Source organism: Halichoerus grypus, chromosome 15 (genome assembly GCF_964656455.1).
Source record: "Halichoerus grypus chromosome 15, mHalGry1.hap1.1, whole genome shotgun sequence".
Lineage (NCBI taxonomy): Eukaryota > Metazoa > Chordata > Mammalia > Carnivora > Phocidae > Halichoerus > Halichoerus grypus.
In genome coordinates this window covers 59,509,505-59,535,112 of record NC_135726.1, presented here as the reverse complement: position 1 = coordinate 59,535,112, position 25,608 = coordinate 59,509,505, and the positions used below count along the sequence as shown (strand labels likewise).

The 25,608-nt window shown below is 49.0% G+C and overlaps 2 protein-coding genes across 4 annotated transcripts; one reads left to right on the top strand and one right to left on the bottom strand.

The window, feature by feature from the left end:
- Positions 1 to 270: 270 nt before the first annotated feature.
- LOC118535566 (uncharacterized) lies at positions 271 to 13,639 on the bottom strand. Its single transcript, XM_036091913.2, has 5 exons — positions 13,411 to 13,639; positions 10,941 to 10,979; positions 8,915 to 9,041; positions 8,305 to 8,403; positions 271 to 2,510 (listed from the first exon to the last, which is right to left on the bottom strand). The coding sequence occupies exons 1-5, from the start codon at positions 13,441 to 13,443 to the stop codon at positions 1,417 to 1,419; spliced, it is 1,392 nt and encodes a 463-aa protein (XP_035947806.2). The 5' UTR covers positions 13,444 to 13,639; the 3' UTR covers positions 271 to 1,416.
- Positions 13,640 to 19,191: 5,552 nt separating this feature from the next.
- Positions 19,192 to 25,094, top strand: ZNF772 (zinc finger protein 772). Of its 3 annotated transcripts, none has more exons than XM_036091929.2 (5): positions 19,192 to 19,427; positions 19,976 to 20,014; positions 21,366 to 21,492; positions 21,849 to 21,956; positions 22,549 to 25,094. In XM_036091929.2, the coding sequence occupies exons 1-5, from the start codon at positions 19,350 to 19,352 to the stop codon at positions 23,691 to 23,693; spliced, it is 1,497 nt and encodes a 498-aa protein (XP_035947822.2). In that variant the 5' UTR covers positions 19,192 to 19,349; the 3' UTR covers positions 23,694 to 25,094. The 3 variants fall into 3 exon arrangements, with proteins under 3 accessions (XP_035947822.2, XP_035947823.2, XP_077919187.1); XM_078063061.1 differs by lacking the exon at positions 19,192 to 19,427 and adding an exon at positions 19,445 to 19,557; XM_036091930.2 differs by lacking the exon at positions 21,849 to 21,956.
- Positions 25,095 to 25,608: the final 514 nt, after the last annotated feature.

Below are 25,608 nucleotides of genomic sequence, written 5' to 3'. Positions count from 1 at the left end.
TTTTCTAGGCTCATGTACCTTCCTGCACCAACCTGGAAATAGCCTCTAAGGAGTTCTGGTTCTTTTTACTGAAAAACTGTACCAATAACTGGGCATTAAATATGCTCATGCCTATTGGAATGCCACTGCTGTCTAGGCTCTCTCAGAAGAGTTAGGGAATATGTACATAGGTAAATATTTCTACATACATTGAAAATTTTTATGTACATTTAAATCCACAAAGATTTCAGAAGATTGGGTAAGGGCTCATAAGATCATAAGACTCCACCATACTCAGATAAGGCTTTTATTTACAAGCAAAGATATAGTACCATAAGAGAAAAAGAATATAATACCAAACATGCAGTCTCTAAAAATAAATAAATTGAACTTCATGAAAATTAATAAATTCTGCCCTAGGAGAGAGACTTAAGAAATGAAAATTAAAAAAAGAAAGAAACAGAAATCAAAGGCATAGACTGTGAGAAAACATTGGTAAAGCATATATCAAATAAGGAACTTCTATGTAGAATATATGAAATCACAAAACAGTAAGAAACCAACCAATTTTTCTAAAAGTAGGCGAAAAACATGAAAAGATAATTCACTAAAGAACATGTATGAGTGGCAGATAAACACAAAGACTAATGCTCAACACTGAGTCATTAGAGAGACAGGTTAAAACCGCACACCTACTAGAATGGCTGAAATGAATGGCTCGTGTCTTACATACAAGGATCAGCAATGATGTGAAGAAACTGGAAATCTAATATAGGAGGAAATATGAAATGGCATAACCATCTAGAACACAAGTTAGCAAGTTCTTGTGAAGTTAAATATTTAGATCAACTTCCTGCATGATAGTGTGAGCTTTTGCAGGCCTGCTTCCCATTAAAACTGGGGAAAATTATAAAAACACAAGTTAGTCTCTGGAAATGGTCCTACAGTATACAGCAAATGAGGAAACACTTACTCAAGAACGTCTAATACTCAGTAAGAACAGCAAGAGCCAGCCATATCTGAACTAAGACCATTCCCTCTTTCCCCACTCCAATGATAGAGGTGGAATCTCCACTACAGACTAATACATCCAAGAACACAGGACTCCCTCTCCCTGGAGCTCCCAGGCAGAAGCTTATTTTCTCAGGAGGCAGTATGTCAGGATATTTGGATGAATGATGTTCAGTTGCTGGCTTCCTCATAAATGCTACTTTCAGAGCTCCTCTGTTTTAAGTTAGGTTGACCAGGAAACTGCATGTGTACTGCACTCCTAAGGCCTCTCTCCAGTCTGAACATTCTGGTGCTCAACAAGTTTAAGCCTTTGGCTGAAGCCTTTCCTCACATTTACTGTATTCATTAGGCCTATCAGGATTGTGAAGTTTCTGTTGCTGAATCAGAGCAGACCTCTGGTTAAAGGCTTGTCCACATCAGCGGCATTCAAGACTTTTCTCCACTGTGAACTTTCTGGTGTTGAATGAGGTTGAAACGCTGGCTAAATGATTTCCCACAATTGCTGCACTCATAAGGCATTTCTCCAGTGTGAATCCTCCGATGTTTAACAAGGCTGGAGCTGTGGCGAAAAAATTTCCCACATTCCCTGCACTCATAAGGTCTTGCTCCAGTATGAACCCTCTGATGTTTAACGAGGCTGGAATTCTCGCTAAAGAATCTTCCACATTCATTGCACTTAAAAGGCTTTTCTCCAGTGTGAACTTTCCGATGTTGCATGAGGCTAGAGCTTTGGCTAAAAAACTTCCCACATTCCCTGCACTCATAAGGCCTTTCTCCAGTGTGAACCCTCCAATGATTAATAAGGCTTGACTTGTGGCTATAGAATTTCCCACATTCACTGCACTTATAAGGTCTTTCTCCAGTGTGAACTCTCTGATGTTTCATGAGGCTTGAGTTAAAGCTAAAGAATTTCCCACATTCACTGCACTCATAGGGCCTCACTCCAGTGTGGATCCTATGATGCTGAACAAGTGTGGAATTATGCCTGAAGGCTTTTCCACATTCACTGCATGTAAAAGGCTTTTCTCCAGTGTGAACTCTCTGGTGTTGAATGAGGTCAGCATTGCGGCTAAAGGATTTTCCACATTCACTACACCCATAAGGCCTTTCTCCAGTGTGAACTATTTGATGTATAAAAAGGTTTGATTTATGGCTAAATAATTTCCCACATTCGCTGCATTCATAAGGCTTTTCTCCAGTATGTAGTCTCTGGTGCTGTACAAGTAAGTACTTCTGACCAAAGGCTTTCCCACATTCACTGCATTTGTAATGCCTTTTTCCAGGGTGAAACGCCTCCCCACTCTTGGTGTTCCTTTGTGGCTCCCCTCCGCCACGGGTCACCTGATGGTTGAGAAAACCAGAACTAATTGGGAAGTCCTTTCCACCCTCCCCACCCTCTTCTCTTAAAGGTTTCTCTCCACAGTGCAGCTTCTGGTGTTGAACTTTTGCTTTGAGCACTCCTTCTATATAAACACTCTGCTCATGAGGTGCTTCCTCAACCTCTGCTCTACGCCGCCAACCTGAAAGCAAAGAAATGCTGATGAAGTGTATGTGGACGTCAGTGGGAGGACGCAGCATGCTTACAAATGTGTCTCACACACCCAGTAAATAGTCCATCGTATTGCTGGCAGAATCAGGCCTGAGGTTCAGAGTGAGGAAGGGCCTGCCGTGCCTGCGCTGGACCTGGCAAGCTTGCAGATTGGCGTGAGGCCTCATGAGCAGCAAGGACACAAGGATGGAGTGCAGCTCAGGGAGGAGAGGCTGGGTCTCCAACACACTCTGCAAATGGCCTTCAGCAAGGCTGCTGATAACCCAGGAACACAGTGCAGAAGGGTGTGGTCAGGCCCAGAAAACAAATCAGATACAACCGAATAGCTGGTGTTCAGGGTTAAGGATACATGCACACCTCATGACACATTCTGTGAAAGCCTGTATGTATCATAACCTTGAAAACTTCATATTCTGCTGCCTCAACCTCCCCACAGGCCATGAATTCTGTGACCACATACACTAGTGTGATGCGGGCCCTGCCACAAGTCCTCCTTCCTACCCTCCCCCTTGACTGGGACCTAGCACCATTCAAATGCACCAGTGAAATCCCCTCACTCCTTTTCTTATGCATCCCACCCTGACTCCCAATGAAGCTGCTCACCCACAGGTCCTCTCTACTTCTCCCCAGTCTGGTTGAGCCCACTCCCTTGGGACTCCCTCCCAGGTGACCCTCTGCCCCGCTCATCATGCAGTGACTATCTGTCTAGGACCTGTGAGTATAATAAATTTTGTTATTCCTGTGCCTCTCCTGTCGTGGCTGCACCTATTCTCATAAGAGAATACAAAATGACTGACATTGCAAACAGGATGGTCTGTGATGCCAATCATTCACAGGTGGGGGAAGATTTAGGAAATGCCTCCTAACTGCTTGGCTTACTGACCGGCTATCGGCCATCTGGGAGGGCTGGGTGTCCTGCTGGCATTCTGTGTGCTGCCTCTCTTAGGCAAGGCCAAGGCTTTCCACCCTAAACTGTGGAGCTCATTCTCCTCAGATACCCTGAGACTTCACTTCTGGCCAGCCCTGACTCAACAGGGTGCTGGTGAGGAGGGGGAGTGTTCTCCTAGTGCTCCCTGAATAAGGGACAGGCTGGTAGAATTGGCTAAAAACATTATGAAGTCTCCACTGGGATCGAGGGTGAGAGTGGAAGGGTAACGTCCTTGCAGCCGCCAAAGAAGCACTGCATATCAGTTGTTGGCTATTAGCTGATTTGTCAACAGAGGAGGGCTGGGGAAGCCTCAGGAGATAACGCCTGTGGACTCACGGCACCAGGACTGGGAGGTTTTTCGTGTTCCCATTCAAGGCCATGTTGCTCCTCAAGCCTAGGCAGGGATGCTGCATCTCCTTCATGGGAAGTCTACCACGGCAGCCCGTGAGGGTCAGTACTGCTGGCAACTCCTTCACTGCCTGTGTCGCTGCTGTGGCTCTTTGCCTCCCAAGCCCGTGCGCATCAATGGGCCCCATCCCTGGAGATAAATGGCTCAAGTTCTTATGGCCCAGGATCTCGGCAGGAACATTTCACTCTAGCCCCTCACAATAACCAGAGGAAGTGAATCAATAATTCAAGAAAGGTAAACACCTTTGAAACCCTTCTGGGTTCTGCTTCCTGCCCCTGCCTGTCAACTTGCCAACCCTGCTCCCAAGGTCTGGGACCAATCCCAAAAGGACATCCAGCCACCACAGCTCTCCTCAGCGATTCCAATCCAGCTGAGGTCACCCTAAGAGATGGGGCCACAGGAAGGAAGCATCTCATGTCTTTCCAGACCCAGCAGGTCAAGAACACAGATCACAAGGAATTAGAAACTAAAACTCACAAAGTCACAAGACTGGAAATCCAAACTATTCTGAAAGATTTCATGCAAAGAGATGGGGGAAAGGAGCTCATTGGTTACGAAGAGCATTTAATACCGGCTTGTAGCTCCTGCTCACAGAGCCCCAAAGATGAGGCAGCTGCTGGCATTACTAAAGAGCCTAAGATACGTTAGTTAGTTAGTTAGTTAGTTAGTTAAAAGATTTTATTTATTTATTTGACAGAGAGAAACACAGCGAGAGAGGGAACACAAGCCGGGGGAGTGGGAGAGGGAGAAGCAGGCTTCCCGTGGAGCAGGGAGCCTGATGCGGGGCTCGATCCCAGGACCCTGGGACCATGACCTGAGCCGAAGGCAGACGCTTAACAACTGAGCCACCCAGGTGCCCCTAAGATACATAATTTAAAGATCCTCTGGCCCGCCAAGTTCAATTCTCACATAATATTTTGGGCTAAAGGCACCCAGGAGGATGCAGGGCATCCCAAATGCCAGGGCAGGGATGACAGATGCCAAAACTTTTGATGAGATTATAAAAGCCTCAGATGAGGAATCTGAAACTTCTACCACCCCTCAGGATTCAGAAGCCCTGCCTTTACTGACTTGGATTTTCATGGCCTAGAGATGGACAACAGAAGCATCAGGAAGCCCTGATGCTCCTCCGCACAAAGTGGAATGGTTCAGCAGATCTTTCAGTACTTTGAACATTCAGACAAGAAAAATCCTGAGTGTGTTTTTAATCCAGAGGAGGCCCCTTTGTCAGAGTCTAGGAGTTGTTCTTGCAGGTGCCCTTCCCAATACAGGGTGGCATTGCTTAATGTTATTGACATGTCCCACACCAAACAGGATGGCACTGATTTCCTGACACGCCGTAAGGGCTCCACCCACCCTGACTGACAAAGTCTGACTTTCCACCCTCTGCCTCCTGGTATGCAGGTACCCCCACCTATACCATTTAGTCTGTTCCTTTTTTCCCAACTTGCTGACACCCCTGCTGCCTCCAGGTGACTTACAACTGAGAGACCCCACAAACTAACTACTAGGCAAGCCATCCCCAAATTACAACAACTAAACAACAAATTACAACAACTAAAAGAAATACTAGAAGAGCCTCACCCATTATTACCCATAGGTCTGGTGGCTCAGGGAACTACTCCTCTGGAACCACCCGAGGATGCTTCCAGTTCCAAAAATGTCAACCGCCAAGGCCAAGCCAGTGAGGATTCAGCTAGTCCTCAGGCACTGTCATACCACCCAAGGGCAATCACCCACACACAACTCTGGTAATTCACGGGAACTCTTAAACATTTCCTACCTTTATGGACTACAGGAGCCCAAGTCACCATCATTCCAAGCAACCCATTCAGATTTAAAGGGGGTGCCCCTTTTAAACTACAGGGTAATGGCAGTAAAACTATTCATGGCAAAGAAACTGCACTCAATGTCAGTATTCTTATTGGAACGGTTTTTATTAAATGGCTGCCTGTCACAGTGACCCCTACCGCTTTGAGTTTTCCTATTATAGACAGAGATGCCATTGTATGCCACGTACAAAGCTGGAATAAGCCACGCTGCCTGGTCCTGCCAGTAAGACACCAAATGAGAACCTGTGGGGCTGCCCCTGCTGGTGAAGGTAGTAAACACACCCCAATATCACCTGAAACAAGGTAACTGCTGGCCTTCAGAGTGCTGTTCAAGAACTTCTAAATGAAGGGGCAATTATTCTCATAATTTCTCCTTTCAGTAATCCTTCTATTTGGCCAGTCTTCAAGGCTTCTACCAACAATGCCACTCAACTACTGATTATCAAAACCCCAAAGCTTAAGTTCTCCCCATCAAGGCTCTAATACCTAACATAATTGAATTAACTGAAGATATCCAAAGGGTGCCCAGTGACGACTTTGCTGTGGCAGATCGGGGCAGTATATCTTACTCAGTGCCTATTACCAGTCACAGCCCCTGTTCGCCTTTACTTTCAAGGAACCCAGCATACATTTATTGAGTTGTCCATGAGCAATTTAAACAGCCCAGTGACTGCCCACAATCCGTACTGTCAGGACCAGACAGGGCCCCTCAAAGCACCTTGTCTGCTTACACCCCCTGCCTTTGTTCCCAGCTGCACTCACCCAGGATGGCTGCACCTTATAATCAAGTCACCCCCACAGGCTTACTGCTTGTACCCAGGAGCCAACTGCACTTGACCAGTTGCCCATGTTAGTCTTTTGCCCTCATGCTAACTACCTCACGGGCACATTATGCTTTAAATAACAGCACCTCAGGAGCGCCTGGGCGGCTCAGTCCGTTAAGCATCCAACTCCTGGTTTCGGCTCAGGTCATGATCTCAGAGTCATGGAATCGAGCCCTGTGTCCGGCTCCATGCTCAGCACAAAGTCTGCTTGAGGTTCTCTCCCTTCCCCTCTGTCCTTGCCCCCACTCGCACACTCTTTCCCATAAATCAATAAATCAGTAACTAACAGTACCTCTGGATTCTACTGTGGCCTGAACCCATGGGCACAGCACCTTATACACTTTCCCCTACTGACGCCCAGTGAGTCTGTACCCCAGTGTGCAGTGGTTACACCGAGGAGCCCCACAGTTCTTTACCCACCAGGTACCTCCCCTTTGCTATCAAACCCAGGCAAAACAGGCCAGATTTGTTCCCATCTTCACGGGACCCACCATAGCCAGAGGCGACACCAGAGCTGGCCCCAGCAGAGCAGGCTTTGTGTCCAACGAGACTGCACCATGACTGCCAAGCGGCACCTCCTGGCGGCCCTCTCAAGGTCACGTACAGAGGCTGCACTACACACTGTCCCTTTGTGCAACGGGCACACGAGTCTCTAAGCCCGAATGGTCGTGGGTAACAGACTGGCTTAACTGTTCACTAGCCAGGAAGGGAGGTGTGGGTGCGATTCAGGGCACCTCCCGCTGTATGTAGCTCAGTGATTCTAGATCGCTACAGGCAAGCCGTGAAGATGAGGCCAAGAGGTAAAAATCTTTCATAACATAGCCGAAACCCTCCAGCAGATTCCCTTAAACCAAGGGGTATATGACCTGTTCTCTTGGCTTCCCCCCACTAAATGCAGGCCTGCCTATGGCCTGGGTTTCAAACCCTCATCATAGGCCTAGTAGGACTCCTCTCCGTTCTCACCTATGTCAAAGTTTGCCTTTTATGGGTAGACCAAGCTATTCCAGTCACCTTTAACGTCTCCACAACCCAGGTGGCAAGCGGTACCTGTCACAGTTGGTCCTGTTGATGTGGAGACATCACAGGGCTCATTGTATTATAACCTTTTAAATTTCATATTTTCCTGTTGCCTCAACATCCCCACAAACAGGCTGTGAGCACCCCACCCAGGTGACCAGCTTAACCAAGTGATAAGGCTGGTTCCTGTCACAAGTCCCCCTTCTTGCCCTCTCCTGTGACCTCGTGACATTCAGATGTTCCAAATGGAATCCACTCACACCTATTCTTGTGCACACCCCCCTGACCCCCAGGAAGGGCACTTGCTCATGGGTCCTCACTCACTCTCTGCTTCCCCCTGCTTGGTTGAGCCCTCTCCCTGGGTGCTCCCTCCCCTGTGAACCACCTCCCACACACATCCCCAGTGCGTCATGACTGTCTCTCTAGACCTACTGAGCATAATAAACTTTGTTTTTTCCTGAGCTGCTCCTGTGTCTCCTCTTGTGGCCATGCCTGACTGACCATCTCACGAAGAATACAAAGGAAGGCCACTGTTGGGGGGCATTGCAGAGGGAGCAGTAGGAAGGAGAGAGAGGTGGGGGAGAGCCCTGGGTCAGAAATCAGAGTAGACATAAGAAGTGCACAACTGAGAAAAGATGGACATCAGCCTTGAACCGTGCCTTGGCACCAAATCATCAGGGCTCAGCAGAAGGATTCCTGGTATGACCTGAGCCCATCCCTGAGTTCACACCTGCCCAGCTCCGCCCTCCAAGTACCTCTTGGCATGGCTGCAGTCATGACTCCACAGGGAGGCAAAAAGGGTTCTCTCCACCACTCCAACTGGGTGATTTCATGAGTCCTGGAAGATGCAAGTCCTAAGGGAGAGATGACACAGGTGGGTCAAAGTGACCCACCCCATGACAGACCATAGGAAAGAAAACTAAGTATTACAGAAGAATCTTGGAGGAGACTCTTGTGAGAACAACCCAGTGAAGCCGTTGCCATGTCGGTGCCTCAATTGCTAGGACGGGCACATCCCATATGTCAGCCAGAGGAAGAGAGCAGAACCTGGGGCACAAAGCTGCCAGGGATCTTTATGGCATCCCCAAGCCACGGAGAGGCCAACAGGGTGTGATCCATTAGGCTGACAGCAAGACTCCTAATCCCACAGCTTCTCCTGCACGGCTTTGGGGCAGCAAGTATTGAGGCAGCTCAAGAAGGGAAGGGGTGGTACACACAGCCCAGGCTATCACAACACCTACTTACGCGCACAGGGAAGGAAGAAATGCCCATGGTCCAGCTCTGGGAAGGCGAGACCTGTCCCTGAGGTAAAGGGGAAGAGCAGAGCCCAGCCCAGGACACTGGAATGGGTTGTGAGGACCTTACCCAGAGAGGCCATCAGTGAAAAGTTCTCCAGCATCACATCACGGTACAGGAGTCTCTGGGCTTCATCAAGGAGCCCCCACTCCTCCCAAGAGAAGTAGACAGCCACGTCCTCAAAGGTCACATGGCCCTGTCAAGATGGGAGAGCTGAGTTGATGTGTAGCTTCCTTTCCCAGGACTCTAGGCATCCTCACAAATGTCCACCCTCCCCCAGGGGTCCCCCCCTCAGAGGAGATACCAAGCCTGATGCCACTGATGCCTGCTTGCTCCTCACTGTCCCGATAGGCACTGTGTTCAGTCCTCAGCAACAACAGGTGGGCAGGTAAATGCCCTCTGAGCTCTGGGCCTGCCAGACAATTGACCTGGGGTCTCCCAGATTGTGCTTCCCAAACACAACTAACTTTGGGCCGTTGTTCTCCCTTCAGCCCCCAGTACAAGAGCCTGGAGCCATCAGTTTACACTCCCACCCAACATGCACATCGTTGTACCATACTCCCTTCACTGCCACCAGCACCCCTACACCACATCATGCATCTCCCTGGCCTCACCACATGCTGGTGTGGTACATGCCCTCCAGAGGGTGCTTGCCAGATGTAATCAGAATTCCATTCTGTCCTAGAATTCCAATGACCCTGACTGCCAGAGGCAACCCCAAGCCTACTTTCAGGGCCTTCCTGCCTGGCCCATATCCTTGCTTCATCCTCAGCCACCAGGAACCACACACAGATTTCAGACACCCTCGGCTCTCTTCCACCTCTGTGTTGCAAAGGTGTCCCCTCACCTGTCTCAGTTTCCTCTGACGCTTATTCGAAGCCCAAGCCCAAGTCCACTTGTCTCTCACACTAGGTCTGCAATTGTCCCAGAGGATCCCATTTTATCTTGAGCTAATCCCCTGGTCCCAGCAAGGGTCAGAACAAGAGCCTGAGGATCCCAGAGCTAAATGAATTAGCAGTGGCACGAGCTTCACTGTCACCTCACTGCCTTGTCTCCACATCTATCTCATGTTCACTGGCCACCAGCCAGATCCTCTTCATGCCTACACCCTGACCACAAGGACACCATTCTCCCTCATGTGTCTTTGTGAAGCCCACTACCCCATCCAGGTGTCCAGCAAGAGACTCGGTCCTTGGCCCCACACTCTCCTCGTTACCTGAAGATGCTCCTGCCAAATCTGATCCACAGCTCTGTCCCGGTCCACACACCATCCGTACTGTGGGTGTCTCCAATCTGACCACTTTGCCTCAACTCCACACTTGTGTGTCCAGGTGCCCACTCAACACACCCACCTGGGGGTCTCTGAAGCATCACAGTTCAAACACAGCCCAAACCTGACTCCTAATATTCCCCATGAAAATGACAATCTTACCACCAACTCTGACATGGTAGTACTTGCCAGCTTCTAGCTACTACAGCCAAACATCTGAGTCACTGCCGACCCTTCCACGGCTTTCTCCCACCCTCCACGTCGGAAAGTCTGCTTGGACCTACTGAAAAAACAGATGCAGATTCCAACCCACGTCCCACCTCCACAGCCACCACTAACACTCACTTGGACTACTGCAGCCGCCTCTTCCCCATAGTTTGCTCTCTGCTCTGCAGCAGAAGCAGCTCATTAAGTCTGGTCCTATCACTTCCCTCTTCTGCTCCAAACCTTCCCTGGCTCCTGCCACTCCAGAATAGAGGCCCAGCTCCTGGCTTCCATCAGGTCTAATTTCTGTTTCCTACTGTTTCCACCAGACATAATAGAGACCTAAGGTTGCATTAGCATTCCCGGCCCAGCCTCACCTCTAGCATTTTCTAATGTTTATCACCATGAATATAATGTCTTATAAATGTCATGCCACTGGTTGCCAGGAATGGGAACCAATCCATGTAATTCCTGGTCTGGACTCAGGCCCCTGACCTTAGGTGATCATCTTCCAGGGATCTAAGATGGAAGAGTAGGGAGAATAGCAGGCAGTCATAGAATCCTGCAGCCCACGCAGGTGGGAACTGAATAGGATGAGGATTTGGGATACCCCCCACTTACCTCTGCATGGTCTGGAAGCAAATCTGCAGCAATAGGAACCTACAGAAAAGCAAAGCCATGAGAAGCAGGCAACAGTGTTGGGCCACAAAGGCCCACCCAAGTCCCTCATATCATCTGGGCCTCAGTCCTCAGGGATGCCTCTTACCAGCTGTGTGACTTCGGATAAATACACAACCCCCATGTGCCTCAGTGTTGTCATCTGTAAAATGGGGATAATAGTGGTGCCCACCCCGTGGGGCTATTATCTGTACTGAATTCCTTCCTATGTGTCAAGTACTAAGTAGTGACTCTTACTGTCCTCATAATTAACACCTTTGTCAACATTTTCAGTGCAAATAAACTGATAGGTATTGAAAATGTGTTTTGTATGTGCCTTTTAACTAAAAGCATGTGATATTTAAGACATTTAATTTTAGGGATGCCTCCATGGCTCAGTCAGTTAAGCGTCTGCTTTCAGCTCAGGTCATGATCCCAGGGTCCTGGGATCGAGTCCTGCATTGGGCTCCTTGTTTGGCGGGGAGCCTGCTTCTGCCTCTGCCTGCCGCTCCCCCTGCTTGTGCTCATTCTCTCTGACAAATAAATAAATCTTAAGGGGCGCCTGGGTGGCTCAGTCGGTTAAGCGTCTGCCTTCGGCTCAGGTCATGATCCCAGGGTCCTGGGATCGAGCCCCACATCAGGCTCCCTGCTCAGCAGGAAGCCTGCTTTTCCCTCTCCCACTCCCCCTGCTTGTGTTCCCTCTCTCGCTGTGTCTCTCTCTGTCAAATAAATAAAATCTTTAAAATAAATAAATAAATAAATCTTAAAAAAAAGACATTTAATTTTAATCAGATGCTTAGAAGTATATTAAAACTTCAATTATTAAGCGCTTACATCAATTTAACTTGTTAAATCCATGTTATTTTAATGCCTACGTATGTATATACACATGTGTATATATACACACATGCAAATGTATGTATACAAACATACTTATTTTTACCAGTTAATGTTTAAATAAACACTTCATATAAACTCACACATTAATAAGCTGGGGATTGGGCCTGAGGAAACATGAGAGACTAGACTAGAGCCCTGGCTGCTTGCTACACACTCTCTGTAGGCAGTCCTGCTGGGGGCCTTTCCAGCTACTCATCCTTCCTGCCCTGAAGGCTGGGGGAACTTAAGCACCAAAAGGGGCTGCTCCACTCACCTGACTGACCTTTCCTTTTCTCCACAAAAACTGGACTTGAGGGCTTGCTGAGCCCAGAATGGCAAGCCTACACCACTGAACATCTCAGTCTCCATTCCAGTCCCAGTCCTTAGACCCTATAACCTGCCACTCTTGCATACACCAACCAGAACCACTTGGGATTACAGGGATCACCCTTCTGAAAGCAGCCCCACCCTCCAGGCCCATCTGAAATAAGTTGTTTTTTTTTTTTTAAACTTCAATAATTCTATTTCTTTTTTTTTTTTTTTTTAAAGATTTTATTTATTTATTTGACAGAGAGAGACACAGCGAGAGAGGGAACACAAGCAGGGGGAGTGGAAGAGGGAGAAGCAGGCTTCCCGCTGAGCAGGGAGCCCGATGCGGGGCTCAATCCCAGCACCCTGGGATCATGACCTGAGCCGAAGGCAGACGCTTAACGACTGAGCCACCCAGGCGCCCCTGAAATAAGAACTTTAAGATTCTCCCTCCCAAGTAGGAGTCCCAGGCCTTGCCCTGGTCCAGGACAATATCCACCACCTCTTGGATATCTTCAGCCCAGATCCCTCCCCAGGACTTCAGATGTGAGTAAGCTACCCATATGACACCTGCACTCGACATTACCCTGTCCCAAATCCAACTCCTACTCTTTTCCCTGAAACCTGTTCCCTGCACCGACCTCTCCATCTCCATCCTTCCGGATATTTTCAGAAAACACTTAAAAAAAAAAAAAAAAAGGCAAACAGAAACACAGACGGCCCTTCATTCCCTTCTTTCTCTCACAGCCGCTTCTGATGCATCAGGTAATCCTGTCCGGTTTTTAAAATCCCTCCGAGATCTATCAGTGCGCCCCCTCTACTGCCATCAGTACGGTCCCGGCCCGGTCACAACTCTCCAGTAGTCTATTGTATGGACTTCCTCCACGCTCCTTACCCGATCCCTTTGTGTTCCCTAAAAAGCCTTTGAAAACTTTGAGCAACAGATGCGAGTCCCTCCCCTGTTCACAACCCTCCGTGGCCATCAGCGCCCTCAGAACGAAGGCCCAGCCGCTGCGGCGGCCTTTCCGCTGTGACCGGTCCCCTCTCAAGCTGTTCCCTGCGGACACGAGACAGCCCCAGGTGTAGGACTCCAGCTCAGGCCCTGTCCCTGTAGCCCTCCCACGCCCCATCACACTGGCTGACAGGAGCGGGGATGCGGACACGAGCGCCTCACCGTCCCGGACCCGGGGGGACCGCTCCTTCGGGGCTCAGCTTGAGCGGGGAGGGCCCGGGTATCAGCGCCTACCTGAGCCAGGTCCCTCCGCGCGGCCGCCGCCATCGGACTCTGGGGGCGGAGCGGCGCCCGGGGAGGGGACCAGCCCGCGCACCCCCGACCCCGATCCCTCGCCGCTGCCGAACCTCAGACCCCCTTCCTCTCCCGGCTTCCTGCTCTCGTCACCCCGGCCCCACAGGAGCCTTCCCAAACCTCCGATCAGACAGAGCGGCCCCAGAGACCCCAAAACGCCCGCCCCTGCGGCCGCGCCAGAAGTCCCGCCCAGCGCGTTCCGCACGCGAAGGAAAGTCCACTTTCATTGGCCGAGCGCGGGCGGCGCGGGGCGCAGCGCCTTCCGGGTAATGTAGTTCCCACCGAGCCCAACGTGGAAGAAGTGGGCTGACTGGCTGAGAGGGCGGGCTGGAGAAATCCGGGCAAGAACTGCCCCAGACTCTCCTCCAGAGACTCTCCTAAATGTAGACGTCCCTGTATTTCAGTTTTCCTGCGCAGCTAGTGCTACTACAGCCTTTCCTTCTCTTGAATGACTTCGGGAGAGTCTTGAGAGCCACAATAAAGTGGTTTCCTTGTACTGGACCAGTTGTACGTTACCAAATTACCCTTGCTGAGGCGATGCCCAATATCAAAGACATCGGTGGTGCAGCAATGCCTGATGAGTGAGGAAAAAATGGCACAGTTCTGAACGTAGGCGGGGAGATAGTCGGGCATCCCAAGTGCTTACCTTCCTCCCTCACCCCACACATCTGTGCCCTTTCCCTTTTTAAGGGCCCAACGTTGGTGTTCAAGTAGGACAATGGGCCTCAAAACCACAGGCCAACACACTCTCACTCCCAGATTTCTCCCCTTCATCCCTTTCTACTCCGTGTTCCCGCTGCCCTTTCAGCTCCAGATACAAAGCAAACTCCCTGCAGGTGGGAAGGATGCTGGACTATTGTTGACATCAGGAAGCACTGGTAAAAGAAATGCCACCACTTTAGTATGTGTTCTCCCAGCACCTCCCTTACCACTGGCTCCATTTCTTTCCTATCAGTCTTCATTTCCCCAATTCTTCTGTCCCTTTTATCTGTGGGCTGAGCAGTGACTAAATCCGTCACTGCCTTGGAATGACTCATGAGAACAAAAGATGAAGCATTCACACCTTCCCAGGATTTTCTGGAAGTAGGTGTTAAGTACTAGCGAAAAATACTCTGGGAAGGAGGTGAGGAGTCAATATCGGAGTTGAGAACATGAAATGATAGAGACCCAAGTGGCATTAGTTATTTAGTTATTTAGTTCAGGCCTAAATGTGGCATGTGACTATAGACTAACATTTAGGGAAATAAACATAGGTAGTAAAACTATAAGGACATCAAGAGCATGATTATCGAAATGTCGGGTGAACTCTAGGGGGCCAGAGGGTCATATAAGGGGAGCAAGTGACAAGGAATGCCTAAGAAATATTATATATTCTGTTTTACACCAGGTGATAGTTTTATAGGTGTGGTCTTTGACATGGGAAAGACATTAGGGCTTGAAGTCGATGGCCAAGAAAGAATTCTTGAGATGTCTTTGGTGCAAAAAGGTGGTTTTATTAGAGCATGGGGACAGGACCCATGAGCAGAAAGAGCTGCTGCACTGCATTGACATAAATTGAGGAAGACTCATGTCTTGCTGGACTGTGATCGCTATTACTTAACCATTTGTTTTTCCTTCCCTTAGCTTTAGGGCAGCCAGGAGTGCCTGAGGAATGTCACACATATTCCACCTGGGAGGGGGGGAATTGAGGGGTATCAGCTTGTGCTTTGCCCTCAGCTTGCCTTCTGCTCCCTCCTGAGTCTTTATAAAAGAAAAAAACATGATTTGTACATCTCTTTTTTTTTTTTTTTTTAAAGATTTATTTATTTATTTATTTGAGAGAGAGAGAATGAGAGAGCAAGCACATGAGAGGGGTAGGGTCAGAGGGAGAAGCAGACTCCCTGCCGAGCAGGGAGCCCGATGCGGGACTCGATCCAGGGACTCCAGGATCATGACCTGAGCCGAAGGCAGTCGCTTAACCAACTGAGCCACCCAGGCGCCCTGATTTGTACATCTCTTATTAACACTCAACTGAATGTAAGACAGTTTTTAAAATAAAGAAAGAGGAAAAGCTATGCAGATAGTTTAATTTTGTCACAAGAATAAACAAATGGATGATCTTAACAGGCTGAAACAGCCTCACAAGGGTGTGGAATTTGAAATAACTTGATCAGTGAAGGGGCGCCTGGGTGGCTCAGTTGGTTAAGCGTCTGCCTTCGGCTCAGGTCATGATCCTGGAGTCCTGGGATGGAGCCTCACATCAGGCTCCCTGCTCAGTGGGGAGCCTGCTTCTCCCTCTGCCCCTCACCCCGCTTGTACTCTCTCTCTCAAATAAATAAATACAAAAAATCTTTAAAAAAAATAACTTGATCAGTGAAGAACGAACAGACTATTTAATCATTTAGTTTAGGTAAAATGATTATCTACTATCACCAAATGTACCTGGGATTTGTTCTAATTAGGTGTGGTAAGACATACAGACACAGAAATGATTTTCATGAAGGAAGAAGTTATTACTTGAACACAAGAGGCAGGACATGGGAAAGGGCCATGTGGGGCCACATGCAGAAGCACCAAGGTGGATCAGGAGGCAGAGAGGGAGAGGGGAAAGCATGGTCCAGAGTCTTTATTGGGGTTCTCATGGGAAGGAACGTGCAAGGCAAAGCTTCGATTGGATAATTAGAATAATTATCTGAGCAAAGCTTCGATTGGATAATTAGAATAATTATCTGAGCAAAGCTTCGATTGGATAATTAGAATAATTTTAGCAGACTCTGGGATATAGTCAGTAGGACTCAACAGCTACTACTCCTTCAGGGTGAAATCTACAGTTCCATTCCTGAAAGCTATCAAATGTTTTTGCTTACTTCAAAAAGAAGAAAGAGGACTCCACTCACCTGAAGGAGAGCACTATGGCAGAGAGCTTAGGCCACATATCCCAGTCTACTTCATGTTGGCTGTGCAGGACTTCAGGGTGAAACCCAACCCAAGTCTGTCTAACTGATGCACAGCAAAGCCAATCACTGAGACATCAGTTATGTGACAGAAAAATGGAAACTGCACTCTTGAACTTTTATCTTTATAATTCTGCCTCCTTTCTTGTCTTCCTCAGAACACTATCCAGGTTTCTACCTAAATCGGTGTCTCCCAAATTGTAATTCTAATTGCCCAAATAAGAGTCTGTTTGCTTTAATTTTCAGTGAATTCTTTCTTGGTCAACAAGTTATACTCCAAATTTTTCCTCTTCTAGTCTGAAAAGTATACACTCTGATTCTATTTATTTAAGCTAAAAAATCACAAGCATGTATTTAATACATACAAGTTGTGAAAATTAGTAATGGGAAACTTCACTAAAATGGAGTCAGGAGGTTTCTGCAAGGGAAGCTCTTACTCCCTCACTTGTAGTTAATTGCAGACCCAACAGGAAGAGATGGACTTGATCTTACCTGGACAGGACCTTGCATATTGATACTACTCTACTACTCCAGCCACAGGAAGAAACGCTTTCCTCACCACCACCCCGCACCCCCAGGCAACAGCTCAGCCAATGCAAAGCCACCACGCTTTGAACTCCCAGTTTACTCCAATGGACTTGTAGTTCATAACGGCCTTCCCAACATCTCTCTTTTCTCCTTAAAAAATTGCGTCTCTCGGGGCGCGTGGGTGGCTCAGTCGTTAAGCGTCTGCCTTCGGCTCAGGTCATGATCTCAGGGTCCTGGGATCGAGCCCCTCGTCGGGCTCCCTGCTTGGCGGCAGGAAGCCTGCTTCTCCCTCTGCCACTCCCCCTGCTTGTTCCCTCTCTTGCTGTCTCTCTCTCTGTCAAATAAATAAATAACATCTTTTTTTTAAAAAAAGAGACATTTTTACTGTGTATAGAAATTTAATTCGTGACTATTTCTTCTGCATAGAGACTGTTCTTATTGCCCTTCTGACTCCCAAATGACATTTGGTAAATCCCCCTTCTCTCAGACATTTGTAACATACCTATAAGGAATTGACTACATCTCTGTATACAGAGTAAGAAATACTATCTTGTAAAAAAGTGTTACACGTGTTCTACACAATCACTGATTATAAAGGCAGAAGGAATGATTTCTGAGGTAACCAGAGACACAAACATCCTCCACCTGCTTTAGCAGTGCTTAACATCCCTCTCCATGTTCCACATCATCGGGTGTCTGGAGTGTTTTCTCTCTTGTTCCTGATCCTCAATGCTGAGGCTCACAAAACTAGCTCTACAGCTGCAGGCTACAAGAGTTTATTTGAGGGGCGCCTGGGTGGCTCAGTCGTTAAGCGTCTGCCTTCGGCTCAGGTCATGATCTCAGGGTCCTGGGATCAAGCCCCTTGTCGGGCTCCCTGCTCGGCGGCAGGAAGCCTGCTTCTCCCTCTCCCACTCCCCCTGCTTGTTCCCTCTCTTGCTGTCTCTCTCTCTGTCAAATAAATAAATAACATCTTTTTTTAAAAAAAAGAGACATTTTTACTGTGTATAGAAATTTAATTCGTGGCTATTTCTTCTGCATAGAGACTGTTCTTATTGCCCTTCTGACTCCCAAATGACATTTGGTAAATCCCCTTTCTCTCAGACATTTGTAACATACCTATAAGGAATTGACTACATCTCTGTATACAGAGTAAGAAATACTATCTTGTAAAAAAGTGTTACACGTGTTCTACACAATCACTGATTATAAAGGCAGAAGGAATGATTTCTGAGGTAACCAGAGACACAAACATCCTCCACCTGCTTTAGCAGTGCTTAACATCCCTCTCCATGTTCCACATCATCGGGTGTCTGGAGTGTTTTCTCTCTTGTTCCTGATCCTCAATGCTGAGGCTCACAAAACTAGCTCTACAGCTGCAGGCTACAAGAGTTTATTTGAGGGGCGCCTGGGTGGCTCAGTCGGTTAAGCGTCTGCCTTCAGCTCAGGTCATGATCCCGGGGTCCTGGGATCGACGAGTCCCGCATCGGGCTCCTTGCTCGGTGGGGAGCCTGCTTCTCCCTCTGCCTGCTGCTTCCCCTGCTGTGCTTTCTCTCTCTCTCTGACAAATAAATAAATTTTTTTTAAAAAGAGTTTATTTGATAACAATATTTATTAGCTTCCAGCTATAAAAATCTGAGTGAAATTAGTATATGGTGTGTTCATTGAATTTTTTGGTGAGCATTCTCTGCCTAAAGAGTCCTGAAATAATATCTCTAAACATTTCTGTAATGCGTTACACATTATTTTTTTTTAATTTGGGTTTTTGGGGAAACACTTTTTCTTTTCTTTTTTTTTTTAGGTATTTTATTTATTTATTTGTCAGAGAGAGAGAGAGCATGAGCACAAGCAAGGGGAGGAGCAGACAGGAAGAAGCAGGATCCGCATTGAGCAAAGAGCCCGATGCGGGACTCCATCCCAGGACTCTGGGATCATGACCCCCCAGCGGAAGGCAGGCGCTTAACCGACTGAGCCACCCAGGCGTCCCACGTGTTACACATTATAGTCGCCGGAAATATGGGACCGGCTCCTTTAAGGGAAAGCGAAGCTCCGCCTAGCACTCAAGGACACGCACTTTCTAGGCGCCGCCAGCTACGTGGTGGCCTCAGTTCCGGAGGCGGCGCAGGCGCCCCTCTCCAGTGTGGTTGCTCAGGAAACTACACTACCCAGGATTCTCCGCGGTACTGGGCCAATGCAGGCCCGAGAGAGAGGCGTTTTCGTTGGTGCCCAAGACCTCAGGGTGGGACTTCCGTTCCCTGCTTGAGCGGACATTTTGTTTGTTTTTGGATTAACCCACCAGGTCTGTTTCCAGATCGCAGTGTCAGGCGTGAGTGACACGAGAGAGCGAACGCGAGAGGAGGCGTTGTCTCCTCTGAGCAGAGGCGGGCCTGAGGATCGGGTCCTCGCGCCTGTCGACTATTAATGAGCCCCTCGCCTCCGCGCGCCTTCCCCGGTCCACGGGTTCCGGTGGCGGCGGCCGCACCGACGGGCCCGGCGCAGGTGGGTGCTGCGCCCTCGGGTCCTCCCGCGACCTCCGTTTCTGCACCCAGAGCCTCGGATGAGAACAGCCTCGGGTCCCTGTGTCCAGACGGCAGGGGCGCCCCTGGTCGTGCCGCGTCTCTGATCGCCGGTGCGGTGGGGTGTGGAAGGACGTCGCGGACAGAGGGGCAGCACGGGCAGGGGCTTGGGAGCGACACAGACGGAGTATTCGGGACCCCTGGGGCCGTTGGCGCGTGACAGGAGAGTGTGAGGAGGAGTTACACCTGCAGTGTCCGCCGGACAGTTCGTCGCCGTGAGCGGGGAGCTGTGGCAGGTTCTGAACAGGGAAGGACGCGACCTGAAGGCCTGCTGTGGGACAAGCAAACGAGGTTGGGGGCTAGGAGATGATGAGGCCTAGCCCGAGGTAACAGCTGTCAGGTGGCCGGAGACCTAGGCACGGAGGGTAGGGCTGGGGTTAGTCAGCCCGGGTCTCCGTGGCAGGTAGGAGTAGGGCATAGGCCTGAGCTGCGTCGTGGTGGCTTGTCTCTCACAGTCCCCTCTTCCCACAGGTTCCGATGAGCTCAGAAGTCGCTATGGACCCTGTACAGGTGAGGGAGGGTGTCTGTGCTCGCATCCCCCCCACCTGGTCTCCAGGATCGTGGTATCGTACAGCACTCTTCTTACACTCGCCCAGCTCTTGAGTCTGAGGACCCTGCAGAAATCCTCAGCCCAGGATTCTGAGTCCAGGCCAGGGGTTATATGGAAGGGTTCCCATTTGGGGGTAGCTGTTGGAATAAGATGTGGTAGCGGTTCCAGGGCAGGAACTAACAGCTGCATACACTTGGAGGAGGGACTGAGATGGAAGTTTTCAGGAAACAACAGGTCTTCCCCATGTGTGGTAGGAGTCAGGTCTGGAATGGCCGGCTGACAGGCTAGGCCTCTGTTCTGAGGGTTGTGCAGCCATGGGCGTGTGCAGCCGAGGAGGGAGGAGGTGATCTGATCCAGGTTTTAACAGCCCGCTCTGGATGCCAAGTGGGGAGCAGACTGTGTGTGGGGAGGGTAAAGGGAGCTAAGGTATGCATAAGGAGACGAGGAGGAGGCCGCTTCGGCATTCCGGGTGAGGGGCAGGGATGGGCCAGAGGGGAGCTTGTCGGTGGGAGAAGCGTTGGATCAGATTTTCTTTTTGATGTGAGAAAGAGAGAACCCCAAGGCTTAGCCCTTATCAGCCGGAAGGGTAGAAGCTCCACCAGCTGAGATGGGCGAGTCAGTGGTAGACGTAACTCAGATTGGGTGTTAGGATTTTAAATTTGTTGCCCATGTGAGGAGTTTAAGGTGTTCCAGAGAACACTGAGTGGAGGTGTCAGGTGAGCTGATGGACACAGGACTGGACTTCTGTGGAAGGGTTCCTGATGGAGACATCCAAACAGTGGAAGACGGCGTGTAGGCAGGTTCAGGAGGGAGAGTGTACAGTGCAGTGCAGTTAGTGAGGCAGGAGGTGATGGTGGAGGCTAGTGACGGGCTGAGGGGCCAGAGCTGTGAGACGGAGTATGATCCAGAAGAATAATGTGCACATGCAAAGTAGTGTGAACTGATGGCTCATGGGTCCTGGTACTGGGGCTTAAAGAAGAAAGGTGAGCCCAACTTTGGTTGTCTGGTAGCATGATCTAAGCAACCCCAGGAGAACTGGCTGTCAGGAGGTGGTGGGGGGCAGTGCATCCCTGCAGGCCAGGCCCAGAGGTTAGATGGCGCCTCTCTGACCACCTGCCTGTTGTTGCTGTGGGTGGACACAGTCATCAAAGGGAGATTAGGAGCGTGCAGACACCATTGGTACCAGTCCCTGTATTTCCTCTGAGTTGAGGAATTAGGAAGGAAGAGATGCAGGAGGGAGACTGTGGGGGCCTGGATGGGTGTCCTTGGGAGAGAGGCTGCTCATGGACTCGGCTCTCCCCATTGTGGCAGGGACAAGTGAACTTCGAGGATGTGGCCGTGTACTTCTCCCAGGAGGAGTGGGGGCTCCTTGATGAGGCTCAGAGGCTCCTGTACCGCGATGTGATGCTGGAGAACTTGGCACTTATGGCCTCGCTGGGTAAGATCATCATACACACCCCAGTGCCCTGTGCTGGTCTCTGTTTCTCCCCTACTTCCCAAGGGCAGTCCAGTCCTTCCTATATCAGAGCTTGTCTTCTCCCTGACTGGGTGCCTCTGTCCAGACCCGTGCACCCCTGTGCCCCAGTTTCTGACCCCTTCCTCTAGCTGATGTTTCCAGTGCCCTGCCTGGGTCAGCAATTGCAGGGACCAGAGTGGTCACCACTTGCTGAGATCACTGAGCTATTCATGCAAGACTCTACTTTGAGGTTATTTTTATAATCCTTAGTTTTCTTCTCTGAGTGGTGGGTTACCCAGACCAGTGCTGGCCATTTACCTGTCTTGTCTTCTTCTTAGGATATGAATCTTCCATGTCCCATGGGGTTGCCTCCCTGAGGCTGGGCAGCAAGCCCTGGGGATCTGACTGGGCAGATGTTACTCCAGGCAGGACCAGAGAGGCTCAGGGTGGGTGTGGCCCTGGGGAGTGGGAGTGGGGAAGGATGTGATGTCGGGGCTGGGTTCCGGTCATTCCCTAACCTCTCTCCCCACACTTTACTTCCCCATGTACACACTTGTCTTATGCTCTGACCTTTGGCCTCTGGCTGTTCCCCGCCTCTGCTTCCATATCTCACCTATTCCTCTCCACTGCTCCCTCTGCAGTGCTCCCCAACATTGGCCTATGCTTAGTGTGTTATGAGATGTGCACATACCCCAAGAAGTCCTTAAATACGAGCTGTTCAGTGGTCGCTCTTCAGTAGACACAGCTGCGCAGCTCTCATCTGTACGCAGGTGAAATGCTCTTCCTGGGCTGTACCCCGCATTTGTGTCCTTTCCTAATCAAATCCTCTTCCATTCCTTTTTTTTTTTTGACTCTTCCGTTCTGTGATCTTTAGATGCCAACTACTGCATAGCAGCCCTTTACTCGCTTGAGCTTGGACCTCTTGTTCTGACAGCAGTCCTGTGACCTGATCTTACTTCTGTTAGACACACTTATAATAAGGCTACCCCTTCCATCAGTGTGAATTTGCACTTGTCCTCTGCATTTGTCTGCTTTCAGGTCGTTGGCATGGAATGGAGGATGAGGAGATAGCTTTTGAGCAGAACACTTCTGTGGGAGGGCCACAGGTCAGGACTCCCAAGGCAGGTCCTTCTACCCAGAAGGCCCACCCCTGTGAGACTTGTGGCCTGGTCTTGAAAGAGATTTTGCACATGGCTGAGCACCAGGGAACACACCCTGGGCAGAAATCATACATGTGTGGGGCATGTGGGAAACAATTCCGCTTCAGTGCAAACCTTTACCACCAGAAGCAGCACAGTGGAGAGGAACCCTTCAGAGGGGACAAGAGCAGCACCTTGCTTGTGAACAGCTGCCCTGTGGAACCCTTGGAGATGCCTTTTACGACAGGGAAGGGTTATAAGGACTTCCCAGCTAGCTCAAGCATTTTCCAGCACCATGCCCCTCAGAGTAAGTGGAAGCCTCACAGTAACACCAAATGTGTGGATGCTTTTCACAGCGGACAAAGGCATTACGAGTGCAGTGAATGTGGGAAAGCCTTCAGCCGGAAAGACTCACTTGTCCAGCACCAGAGAGTCCACACTGGAGAAAGGCCTTATGAGTGCAGCGAATGTGGGAAAACCTTCAGCCGCAAACCCATACTTGCTCAGCACCAGAGAATCCACACTGGAGAAATGCCATACGAGTGTGGCATATGTGGGAAAGTTTTCAATCATAGCTCCAACCTTATCGTACACCAGAGAGTCCACACCGGAGCAAGGCCTTACAAGTGCAGTGAGTGTGGGAAAGCCTACAGCCACAAATCCACACTTGTTCAGCATGAGAGTATCCACACTGGAGAAAGGCCTTATGAGTGCAGTGAATGTGGGAAATACTTTGGTCACAAATACAGACTCATTAAACACTGGAGTGTTCATACCGGAGCAAGGCCCTACGAGTGCATTGCATGTGGGAAGTTCTTTAGCCAGAGCTCTGACCTGATTGCACACCAGAGAGTTCACAATGGTGAAAAGCCCTATGTGTGCAGTGACTGTGGAAAAGCCTTTAGCCACAAACATGTACTTGTTCAGCACCATAGAATTCACACTGGAGAAAGGCCATATAAGTGCAGTGAGTGTGGGAAGGCCTTCAGGCAAAGAGCTTCCCTCATCCGACATTGGAAAGTTCACACTGGAGAAAGGCCTTAGGATGGCAGGGAATACACCATTTCCTTGTTCAACATAGTGACTGACAGCAGAGGGAAGCTCTGAGATTAGCCTTCGTGAGTAGCCATCAGCTGGAAGTTGAACCTCATACGTTTCAGCATCCACCCCCGGGAGATTATTCTGAGTGTCACCTATGTGGGAAGCTTTCTGGTGCTGTGTTGCACTTTGTAACCTGTCCTGGAGCCTTGCCAGAATTCTGTCACTGCCCATGTCTCTAAAAAAACGAACAAAAACCAGCCATGTATGGAATGGCACCTTGTGCATAAGTCATCCCAACATGTTCTAATAGGCAGACCTCTGCTCCTCCCTTCCCTAGAGGGATCATCAGTACCTGGAGCCCATTAAAAATCCTCACTCCTTCATGCTTTCTCCTCCACCAGCTGGTATAAGCATGGACATGACCTAGTTTTGGTCAGAAGGTTGGAAGCTTTGTTCTGCTGGCTGCTTACAGAGGTTTCCATTTTTCATGGACTTTGTTGGTCTCATTTTGCACTCATGATGGATTTGTCCAGCCTCCAAGTCACCTACCTTAGGAATTGCCCATCTCATAGTGTTTGTTTTGGCAACAAATGCCTGAGTTTTTAAACTATAATTTTGGGGATCCTGTTCACTCTGTGGGTTGTATTGAGAACAGAATTGGGTTCTGCCAGCGTGAGGGGAGGAACAGCTTTTGTGAGAGCTCCAAATGTTATGTCCCAGTGGTGTTAGCAGAATGGCAAGCAAAGAACAGCTCTCATTTTAGCCATTACTGCTCAAGACCTCCTATGAAAGAATACTGATCTTGGTGGGCCTAATCTTTTGGCCTGTATGCCAAGATTATTTGTGTGATCGAGGTCACCCTGAGCAGTGGGCAGTTGTGACAGCCTCTAGTGTATCTAGGAGCAGTATGAATTGGTTCCCTTGTTCCAGAGGGATGTTTCATAGTCCCATAGTCTCTCTCTCTCTCTTTTTTTTTTTAAAGATTTATTTATTTGACAGAGACACAGCGAGAGAGGGAACACAAGCAGGGGGAGTGGGAGAGAGAAGCAGGCTTCCTGTGAAGCAGGGAGCCTGAGTCCCATAGTCTCTTGATGAGAACTTGACCCCTGGGACCTGCCAATGCCCCTGAAATCTATTATTTAGTAGGCGGATGTCACTGTCCCCTAAAAAGACTAGGTAGGAATCGTAATTGGCACAGAGATACTGATTAATTGGGAATTGGGAGCAAACTATAGGGAATGTGACTCTTATAAAGGTATATCCATATGTTTCCATCACCATGGCTTTGATATGAGGGTTTACAGAAATTCTCAGGATTCCCATATTTGTGTCTTTCTTATGGCTACGGTCACTGTCAGAGCAATCAATCGAAGCCTTTTCTGCAATAAACACATTTATAGTATACAGTTTGATAAGTTTTGGTACATGTTTGCACCTGTGAAGCCAAGTTTCCTGATTTGCCCTACAATCCCTCTGCCCCTTACCCATTCCCAGGCAACCATTCATCTTGCTTTCTGTCTTTATAGATTTCTTTGCATTTCCCAAAATTTTATATCTATGGAAAAACTTACGTACACAGGTAACACTTTAATATGTACTCTTATGTATCTGGCTTTAACTCTGCATAATTATCTTGTGATTGGTCAGTGTTATGTGCATCAGTAGCTCATTCCTTTGCATTCATACTTTTGCTGACAGTATTCCATTTTAGAGAAAGAATTCCAAATCAAGTGATCCAGTAGAGAGCTCACACAAAAACAAAGCCACAGTATCTGTTAAAACCTTTTCCCGGAAATGATGTGTTAACATTCCTGACTTTTTCTGTGGGTAACACAGACTAATCCTGGTATAAAGTGGAAGGGGGCTCCACAACAGGGACAATACAAGAAGGTAGAGATTGCCAAGAGAATCTCTTGGA

What these genes read in the sequence shown, in the direction of transcription:
- LOC118535566 (XM_036091913.2), bottom strand. Translation starts at nt 13,443, where the DNA reads ATGGCGGCGGCCGCGCGGAGGGACCTGGCTCAG. An exon ending in TGCTTCCAGACCATGCAGAG is followed by an intron (nt 9,042 to 10,940) that starts GTAAGTGGGGGG and finishes CCATCTTGACAG; the next exon opens with GGCCATGTGACCTTTGAGGA. An exon ending in TTCACTGATGGCCTCTCTGG is followed by an intron (nt 8,404 to 8,914) that starts GTAAGGTCCTCA and finishes TCTCTCCCTTAG; the next exon opens with GACTTGCATCTTCCAGGACT.
- ZNF772 (XM_036091929.2), top strand. Translation starts at nt 19,350, where the DNA reads ATGAGCCCCTCGCCTCCGCGCGCCTTCCCCGGTCCACGGGTTCCGGTG. An exon ending in GGCACTTATGGCCTCGCTGG is followed by an intron (nt 21,493 to 21,848) that starts GTAAGATCATCA and finishes TCTTCTTCTTAG; the next exon opens with GATATGAATCTTCCATGTCC. An exon ending in CAGGACCAGAGAGGCTCAGG is followed by an intron (nt 21,957 to 22,548) that starts GTGGGTGTGGCC and finishes GTCTGCTTTCAG; the next exon opens with GTCGTTGGCATGGAATGGAG.